Below are 10703 nucleotides of genomic sequence, written 5' to 3'. Positions count from 1 at the left end.
TCAGTTGCCTGACTAATTCAGACTGATTCGCAAATCAAAAGCATCGTTAGTAGAACCATCGGCACAAATTGGTCTCTACGATCAACGATTTGCGAATCAATTCAGACTGGTTCATTACAAAGAACCGGTCCAACGAGTGATTCACTCAAAACTCGTACATCACTAACAATGATCACGTGACAAAGCGTCAAAAGTGAACTTTGATCTAGTCTTCCCAGCTGTCTGATAATTATCAGCGTGAAATGTACAGTTCAGAAGTCGTTTTCACTGCAGATGTATTGTTTGATACACAAACTTGTTATTTTATTTGATGATAAAAAGAAAATAAGGATAATGGCGTACACGAATAACTCGGCGGATATATTTCAAGCGCATTTACTGTAGTTTCATGTCTGCAATATGAAATCAGTGTTGATAAATCACTCACAGTTGCACATTCATGTGTTTGTATAACAGGTTTGAACGGTGGGTGGGTGTGATCTAGAATTAGGGCTGTGTCATCTCGATGACGTGGAGGAACTCAAGTCAGCCTTAACTTTAAACCTCTCCGGCTCATACACTTGAATTATACCCAAACACAATCAAGGTTTTTAAATCAAATAGCTTAAATGGGCGTCTGAAGTGCAGGACTGACGTCTGTTTCGCGTTCCGGACAGCTGATCGCGCTTGCAACACTGTGAGTAGACATAGTTTACATGTCACTGGGTTTTCAGGCCTGATATACGGCTTGTGTCATTAATATGCTATTTTACGAGCATTTAAGCTTTGCAAAGTGGTAATAAGGGTGGCATTTGTAGGCTATCCTATAGCCTAAATGTGACTGGGATCACACATATCCCGTCTTTGTATGTTTCCTTGTCGGGCATGCGTGTTTTTAGCTCCGCCCAGTGATCTGTCAAGAGCCACAGAAAAGAGATTGTGCTTTTTCATGTTTACTGTAATAAGAATCACATGCTGTGTTTACCGAGACGTGTCCAGAAACTCTGGGATGGTCCTCCAGGTTTTGTTTCTTTAGGTTTCAGTTTTCTTGCCACACCTTTTTGCAATGTTACTTTTCAGTTTTTTTTCTTTCTTTCTGAATTGCATTTTGCATATTCAAGGATGCATGCATCTTCAAATGGGTGATATTGTGTAGAACATATTAGGTATTATTAAACAGTTTATTCTACATTTTAGAAGAGGCAGAGGCAATTCTTTTGTAGATACATGGGCTACATGCATTATTAATCACATCAATTTGCAGTATAAAAGCAGGCACAAAATACAAAAAACATAATATAATACACACATAGTTTTGTACCTTTGTGGGGACTTTCCATTGACTTGTATTGTTTTTATATTGAACCAATGCTATTTTGATCTCCTAACCCAACCTTTTACCCAAACCTAACCCTTATAGAAAGCTTTTTGCATTTTAGATATCAATTTAAGCAAACTCAAGCATATTCTAAATATGTGTGTAATAAAATGTAATAATAACAATGAAAATTTGACTTTGAAGAGAATAAGTACACGCTTACATTAATATCTTACTGTAGATCTTTCTTATAATTGTTAACTGTGTCATATTTGTAGGGTTTTCTTGCATGTACACCCCACCACAACATTTCAATTGGATTGAGGTCTGGACTTTGACTTGGCCATTCCAAACCCTTAAATTTCTTGCTCCAGAGCCATTCTTTTGTGGATTTGCTTACATGTTTTGGGTAATTATTATGTTGAAAACTCCTTTTATAGTTCAGCCTCAACATTTTTACTGATTATCTCACATTCTTCCCAAGTTTTTTTTTGGTGTAATGTGGAATTCAATTTTGCCAGACCATGAAGAAGCAAACCAACTTTCTGAAGCTTCTTGATCTCTTCTCTTGGAGTGCAGTGGAAAACTAGATATCTTGGAAAGGCTAGCTATCTGCTATCTACCTTAATGGGTTAGTTCACCCAAAAATGAAAATAATGTCATTTATTACTCACCCTCATGGCGTTCCACACCCGTAAGACCTTCGTTCATCTTCGGAACACAAATTAAGATATTTTAGTTGAAATCCGATGGCTCAGTGAGGCCTGCATAGCCAGCAATGACATTTCCTCTCTCAAGATCCGTAAATGTACTAAAAACATATTCAAATCGGTTCATGTGAGTACAGTGGTTCAATATTAATATTATAAAGTGACGAGAATATTTTTGGTGCGCCAAAAAAACAAAATAACGACTTATATAGTGATGGCCGATTTCAAAACACTGCTTCATTAAGCTTTGGAGCGTTATAAATCTTTTGTGTCGAATCATGATTCAGATCTTGTGTCAAACCGCCAAACTGCTGAAATCATGTGACTTTGGCACTCCGAACTGCTGATTCGAAGCTTCATGAAGCAGTGTTTTGAAATCGGCTATCACTATATAAGTCGTTATTTTGTTTTTTTGGTGCACAAAAATATTCTTATCGCTTTATAATATTAATATTAACCACTGTACTCACATGAACTGATTTAAATATGTTTTTAGTACATTTATGGATCTTGAGAGAGGAAATGTCATTGCTGGCTATGCAGGCCTCACTGAGCCATCAGATTTCAACAAAAATATCTTAATTTGCAGGTTAACGAAGGTTAACGAAGGTCTTACGGGTGTGGAACGGCATGAGGGTGAGTAATAAATGACATTATTTACTCACGCTCATGCTGTCCCAAACCTACTGTAAAGAAGATATTTACAGTAGAAAAGTTTTGGTTCCAAACAGTTTTGGTTCCCATTGACTAACTTCCATTGTATAAGACAGAAATGGGAAATGAAACTTTAATTTTTGGATAGACTACTATCCCTTTAAACTGGATTCTAATTTTAGGCTCGATTTTGTTATTTACATTTACAACATGTACATTTGAAGAGTCAATTGTTAAGTGATGACTTTTATATATTGACACGTCTTGTGAAATGTCAACTCCATGAATGTATATTTATTTATATATGAATAATATTTTGATTTCATTGTTTTTTCACACTTTATACATACAGTATAGGCACTATAAAGACATTGTATACATAATAGATAATGTACAGTTTGTCAGCTTATCATCACAAAGTTAACTCTGGTCTGTTGGCTGGTTTTTGGGTATAAAAAAATTGAGACCACAGAGTGATACAAGAGACATGAAAATATCACTGCTATGTTGCTATATGGACAGATGAAATATGGAGTTACAAAAATGATACAAACATATGACACAAAATACAAAAAATATTTGACTGCTCAATGTCATAATTGGCCAGTCAGAATTAAATGCAGAGTGTGGAATCAAGAACTGTAATGAACCGAGATATGTATTTACAAACTAGTACAATACTTAAAAAACACCAGCTCCTTTAGAGCATCTTCTATCAGTTTTGTTATTGCTTTTTTTATCTCTTATGGTGACCAAGGCTGCATTTATTTGACAAAAATAATGTGAAAAAAAGTAATATTATTACACTTTTAAATAACTGTTTTCTATTTTAATGTACTTTAAAATGTAATTTATTCCTGCGATGACAGCAGAATTTTCAGCATCATTACTCCAGTCTTCAGTGTCACATGATCCTTCAGAAATCATTCTAATATACTGATTTGGTGCACAACAAATATTTAAAATTTAAGCAGTTATGCTGCTCAATATTTTTTTGCTAAAACCGAGGTAATTTTTAAAGATTGTTTGATGAATAGAAAGTTAAAAAGAACATATTTTTTTGATTTTTATAACTGTGTATAAGCCATTACTGTCACTTTTGATGAATTGAATGCATCCTTGCTAAATGAAAGTGTTAATGGTAGAGTATATTGGAATAGTGAGTCATATAATACAGTTTATGTCTTCATCATTAAGCAATACACATGACATGATGACTTTTTCTTTTTTTTTTTGTGGCATGACTTTTTATTGGAGCACCTAATTGTTAGAATTACCTATTTGCATCTGAGTCCTCTGAGTAACAGGAAAATATTTCCATAAACAGTTATGGATGCAAATAAGGCTTGGTGTTCACTGGGTGAAATGTGTGGTGTTTCTTGTGTATATTCTGTATCTGAATCTTGAGGAGAGTGATATGTTTTATTTATAAATTTTTTGCCCCTTGCCTCTCTTCGTCTGTGTGTAACACAGGGATCAGGAAAAATGCAACTTGGCTTGTCGTTTTCTGACAGTGATGTCTCTTCGTTCACCCCTCTGGTGGTCCTGGAGCTTGCTTATGACACTAAAGCAGAGGCCATCACTTGGTTACTAAACAGGATCAGAGACAAGCAGCAAAATGGAGGTGAGACCCCTGGCATGTTACATCTTGGGATAGAGGTTGACAGGAACTGAACATTTTCTGAAATATCTACTTGCCTTTTAAAGTTGTCTGTGTTTGAAGTCCATTCTTTGTCCTTTGGGCCTCCGTCAGTGTTACTCGACCACTGTGACCCACCAAATGTGAACCCTGCCCTTCACAGAGGTCACGGACATAGAATATCAGATTCTGCCTGTAGAGGAAAGATACATGCTTCTCTTAAGTTACTTCATTCATATTGCATGCACAGACACTTGGTTCTGATAAAAACGAACAACTCTGTATCATATTAACTGCTCAGGACTGTATTTGTTAATTAAAATAGTCGGACACTACAATGTTAAATAGATATTATTACTAATTCTGTCTTTAATTTTTATTGTACTCAAACAAGCTGCAGTAAATGATAAAGTAATGCTGTAATGTTTCAATACTAGAAACCAGTAACATGAGCTCATATTATGTAAAACTGTTTTTATATGAAAATTAAGAGCTGATGATGGTTCAGTGACATTATGCTCATTTAATCAAAAATTAATAAAACATTTATTTATGCACACAATTTCTTGAATATGCCTTTTCTTTGATGAGCATGTTTACAATTTCATTCTGTATTAAAATTCATTTTGGGCATAAAGTTAAAAATGTCAGGGTTATGCAACGGTTAGTTAATTCCTAAGAATAATTTATTAATTTATTAATAATAATAATAATAATAATAATAATAATAATAATAGTCAAAACTGCCTGTAATATTTCACACCCTTTGTCTGCAACATCAAAGTCGTGGTGCAGCCAACATGCAGAAAAAAATAAATAAAACATAAAACAGGAAATTATTCCCTCATGACTGTTCTCTGGTGGATTGAGCTGCCAACCTCGACCCAATCTGCTGAGACCATCAAAAGAAAAAGAAAAAAGGGTCATCTTTCTTATTTTTTTTTTTTTTTACTAGACCTGTTGGGTGCATGTCAAATTGTTTGTGATATTCCTTATTTGTAAGGATACAGGAATAAATATAAATGTGTATCAAGGTCAGTAATTCCAATAATTCCTTTCCTTTTTATAACAAGGCAAGATTTGTACAGTTTGTAAAATTTCATGTGGTGCGAGTTCCCATATCTATCTATCTATCTATCTATCTATCTATCTATCTATCTATCTATCTATCTATCTATCTATCTATCTATCTATCTATCTATCTATCTATCTATCTATCTATCTATCTATCTATCTATCTATCTATCAAACTTTATGAAATTTATGTATAATCATCAAATTCTAACATAACTGAGCGATTCTAAAAAAAAAAAAAAAAGAAATTATGTTAAATATTGAAACCGCCAGTAGGTGGCAGCGATTTGCTTTTTTTATTGAGTGAGCTACTTAAATCGTTCATTTAGCCAATTTGTTTAAAAGTCAGATTAATTAAGGAAAGAACACAAACATCGATGTGGATACTTTTGTCATTGATAATTACAGACAGTATTGAAAAATAAACTAACTTACCGGCTGTTTTGGTAACTGGTTACAGTTACACTGATAGTTATGGCTGAATTGCAATGGATTAGCAAGCTAAAATATATGTGGAGTGTTCTTATCTATTACACAACATTCTCATACCTCCTTCTCAGTAGCCTACATGCTTTATTCTTTTTAACGTCCCTCTTGGACCTGCAGTTTAATGTAGTTGGCTGGGCAACTACATTCATTTTTTGGTGTTACCCGCTCTCTCTCATTCAAACAGTAGAGCTCCACTCGCGTTGTTTTGATGAAAGTGTGACGCGCATTGGGAGTATTTTTTTTGTCTAATTTATTATGACAAACTCATATTTGATTTGAAACAAAATTATTGTTACAAAATAAATGAATTCTACATATTTTTTCATTTGATCTACTGTGATTTTCATGTTGAAATATTGGGGGGGTTGTAACTGATGGATTTGAATATTGGGGGGGTTACCAGTTTTTTAACTGCCTATTTTGGGGCATAATTAAATATGCGCCAATTCAGTGCGCGTCCCCTTTAAATGCTCGAGCTCCCCGCCCCCAAGCTCGCGACTCTATAATGCATTGCATAAACAAAGTTCACACAGCTAATATATCCCTCAAAATGGATCTTTACAAAGTGTTCGTCATGCAACCTATCGGATCATGTAACTATGGCATTCATTTGGATGTTTACATTTGATTCTGAATGAGTTTGATAGTAGCCTATTTGTGGCTAACAGGCTAAAGCTAACGTTACACACTGTTGGAGAGATTTATAAAGAATGAAGTTGTGTTTATGAATTATACAGACTGCAAGTGTTTAATAATGTAAATAACGACGGCTCTTGTCTCCATGAATACAGTAAGAAACAATGGTAACTTTAACCACATTTAACAGTACATTAGCAACATGCTAACAAAATATTTAGAAAGACAATTTACAAATATCACTAAAAATATCATGATATCATGGATCATGTCAGTTATTATTGCCCCATTTGCCATTTTTCGCTATTGTCCTTGCTTGCTTATCTGCATAACATCTGATGACTCGGCTGTGCAGCTTCAGACGTTAATACTGCCTTGTCTAATCCCTTGAACAGGGGCTGATATATGCAAAATTTGGGGGCGTACATATTAATGATCCCGACTGTTGCGTCACACTCTGTGTTATGTTGAGATTCGCCTGTTCTTCAGAGGTCTTTTGCACAAATCAAATTTACATAAGAAGGAGAAAACAATGGTGTTTGAGACTCACTGTATGTCATTTCCATGTACTGAACTCTAATTATTTTGCTATGCCAAGGTAAATTCAATTGTCAATTCTAGGGCACCTAGAAAAAAACCTTTAAAAACTAAAAACGTGAAAAGAAAATTTAATACATCTTACATGACGTTTGTAGAGTACATTTTGTAAGGCATAAATATAAAGTTCTTTCATGGTTTACTCGCCCTCAACCCATCTTAGGTGTATATGACTATGTTCTTTTAGACGAACACAATTAGAGATATATTTAAAAATATCCTTAGTCCTCCAAGGTTTATATTGGTTTTGAATGGAGGGGTGCATTTTGAAGTAAAAAATAATGCATCCATCCATCATAAAAGTAATGCATACGGCTCTAGTGGGTTAACAAAGGCCTTCTTAAGTGAAGCGATGCGTTTTTGTAAGAAAAATATCCATATTTAAAACTTTATAAATTCAAATAACTAGCTTTCGGCAGATGACCATACGCATACTACGCAAGTCGATTTGTGGCGGAAGATTATCCTTTGACCTGACGCACAACGTAATGATGAATGCGGAGGCGCAGAGGATAGAGCAAAACGAATCACCGGTCATGGATTATAAGTCTAAAGAGAAGATTTGGAGGATTTCGATATAAGAGAAGAGGAACTTAAATTTGTTGCACAGCCCAATTTGTTTGAACCACGAGAGGCGTCTAAGCTTAAAATACTCCTACATCCTGCGTCATACATCGCGTCAGAGGATTACTCACTTGGTGCAAGTTGACTTGCGCATTCTGCGAACAGTCGTCCGTCGGAAGCTAGTTATTTGAATTTATAAAGTTTTAAATATGGATATTTTTCTTACAAAAATGAACCGCTTGGCTTCAGAAGGCCATTATTAACCCCCTGGAGTCATATGGATTACTTTTTTTTATGAATGGATGCATTATTTTTTACTTCAAAACGTGGCTCCCCATTCACTACCATTATAAAGCTTGGAGGACTAAGGATATTTTTTAATATATCGCAGATTGTGTATATGTGAAAGAAGAAAGTCATATACACCTAGGATGGCTTGAGGGTGAGTAAATCATGGGATAATTTTTGGGTGAACTATCCCTTTAACTTAATCTGCTTGCAAGCTGTTGTATCAGCAGCCAATGAGCTCACTGCTCAACATTCAAATACTTGGTTAGCATTTGCTATCGGAGTGCAGCATGTTTTCAGAAACCCTCCACCTTCCCCAGCTCCACCTGTATAGATCTGCTATGGGTAAGATATTGTACAGCAACAGCATGTTTTACTTGCTTTACTTGTGCGTTTTGTATGTATTGGTGGTAGCAAGTCCCGTACTTTCTCTGCAGCAGCAGCAGCGTAACAGATCTATTCCACCGAGACCAAACATATCAACATTATCATATCCATTACAATGCCAAACACTCCAAAAGATGTCATGATAGGACTAGATTTTGAAGACTTTGCCTTTTCTTTACAGAGGGCACTCTTACATGTTAATGATTCTGATATACATATTTCATATTATGATCTGTCATCAAATGAGTTTTCTTTTGTTTATAAAATGTAGTTTCAATTTTATACACGTGTCAGTTATCAGGACACTGACCTTGAGAAATAACCAGTTCCTAAAACTTTGATTTCTTTTACAGGAGCAGAGTTGTTGGTGGATCAAGTACTGTTTCCAGCTCAGGATGGTCAGAAGTCTAATCCTAATGTCTTTGTGGTGGGCTCCACGTTACAGAGGCTCTTAAATGGAGCTGAGGATGTTGGGTTGTTTAAGGAGTTTCAAGATGACACAATGAGAGCATTCACTTATGCCAACAGAGAAAGCTTTAAAGACTTTGAGGGTGAGGTTCAGTTATAAATGAATATATGAAGAGTATGATACTGTGTTGCTTTATTGTTTTTTTCACAGTATGTTAAGAAAACTATTTTAGTTCCTCATATAGGCTTCACATAGATTGGGTCCTGGTTGTTCTATAACACTGTTGTGTTGTACTCATAGGAGATGGTCAAACATTTCTCAGTGAGGCGGAGTGTCAATACATTATCAAACATGAGTTGGACACACTTAGAGCTAAGACTGAAGAGCACGTTCCAGGATACCCTAAGCTTAAGCTCTACCCTGGAAAATCAGTTGGTAAGTGTATTTCTTTGTATTACCAAGTTACCAACTGCACTAGATTAGCAATTAAAGCTTCTCTAATGTTGATAAGCGCTTCCTATTGCAAGTATGGGAAGATAGTTGGTGCATGTTGCGTTGTCAAATGCACATTAGAGCAACCCAAACTCAGAGCAGATGTAGAGATGGAATTCGTGTGGAGCAATATTTTCTGTGAACCGAGCCACTCTGAGACACTGCAAACACTGGCTGATCATGAGCTGGTCACGGGAAAGAACAGTGTCGCACTTAACTCTGAAATACGGATATATTTATTTAAAGGGTTAGTTCACCCAAAAATGAAAATTCTGTCATTTAATATTCACTCGCATGTCGTTCCACACCCATAAGACCTTCGTTAATCTTCGGAACACAAATTAAGATATTTTAGTTGAAATCTGATGGCTCCGTGAGGCCTTCATAGGCAGCAATGACATTTCCTCTCTCAAGATCCATTAAGGTACTAAAAACATATTTAAATCAGTTCATGTGAGTACAGCGGTTCAATATTAATATTATAAAGCGACAAGAATATTTTTGGTGCGCCAAAAAAAAAACAAAATAACGACTTATTTAGTGATGGGCGATTTCAAAACACTGCTTCAGGAAGCTTTGGAGCATAATGAATCAGTGTATCGAATCATGATTCAGATCGCGTGTCAAACTGCCAATGGCTGAAATCATGTGACTCTGGCGCTCTGAACAGCAGATTCGATACACTGATTAATTTATGCTCCGATGCTTCCTGAAGCAGTGTTTTGAAATCGGCCATCACTAAATAAATCGTTATTTAGTTTTTTTTTTTGGCACACCAAAAATATTCTCGTCACTTTATAATATTAATATTGAACCACTGTACTCACATGAACTGATTTAAATATGTTTTTAGTACCTTTATGGATCTTGAGAGAGGAAATGTCATTGCTCCCTAATGAAGGCCTCACTGAGCCATCGGATTTCAACTAAAATATCTTAATTTGTGTTCCGAAGATGAACGAAGATCTTACGGGTGTGGAACGCCATGAGGGTAAGTAATAAATAACAGAATTTTTGGGTGAACTAACCCTTTAATGAAATAGCAGCCTTAACGATTTGATATTCGCACTAAGTCATATCACGATTTTGATTTTATTTCTATTAATCTTGCAGCCCTACAGGAACTGCACTATTAAATCTTCTGTGACATTAAATCTGCTATGTAATTTTTTCTTTATATTAAAATGCTCTTATGAGTTTAACCCAATTTAACAACATTACCTCAAACAATAGTGTGTATCTTAAAGGGTTAGTTCACCCAAAAATGAAAATTATGTCATTAATTACTCACCCTCATGCCGTTCCACACCCGTAAGACCTTCATTCATCTTCGGAACACAAATTAAGATATTTTTGATGAAATCCAATGGCTCAGTGAGGCCTCCATTGCCAGCAAGATAATTAACACTTTCAGATGCCCAGAAAGCTACTAAAACATATTTAAAACAGTTCATGTGAGTACAGTGG

At 35.4% G+C, this 10703-nt stretch overlaps 1 protein-coding gene across 2 annotated transcripts in view; it reads left to right on the top strand.

Moving 5' to 3' along the window:
- The first annotated feature begins 284 nt into the window (after positions 1–284).
- Positions 285–10703, top strand: part of ano10a (anoctamin 10a) — a 52585-nt gene continuing 42166 nt past the window's right edge. Inside the window, exons 1-4 of one of the 2 annotated variants that reach the window (XM_048152776.1) lie at positions 285–676; positions 4135–4285; positions 8689–8886; positions 9045–9179. In XM_048152776.1, coding sequence (XP_048008733.1) covers positions 4147–4285; positions 8689–8886; positions 9045–9179 — 472 coding nt within the window. In that variant the 5' untranslated portion in view covers positions 285–676; positions 4135–4146. The remainder of the gene's footprint in view (positions 677–4134; positions 4286–8688; positions 8887–9044; positions 9180–10703) is intronic. The other variant, XM_048152777.1, reaches the window with a different exon arrangement.

This window comes from Megalobrama amblycephala, linkage group LG13 (genome assembly GCF_018812025.1).
Source record: "Megalobrama amblycephala isolate DHTTF-2021 linkage group LG13, ASM1881202v1, whole genome shotgun sequence".
Lineage (NCBI taxonomy): Eukaryota > Metazoa > Chordata > Actinopteri > Cypriniformes > Xenocyprididae > Megalobrama > Megalobrama amblycephala.
This window is presented reverse-complemented; position numbering and strand designations above follow the sequence as displayed.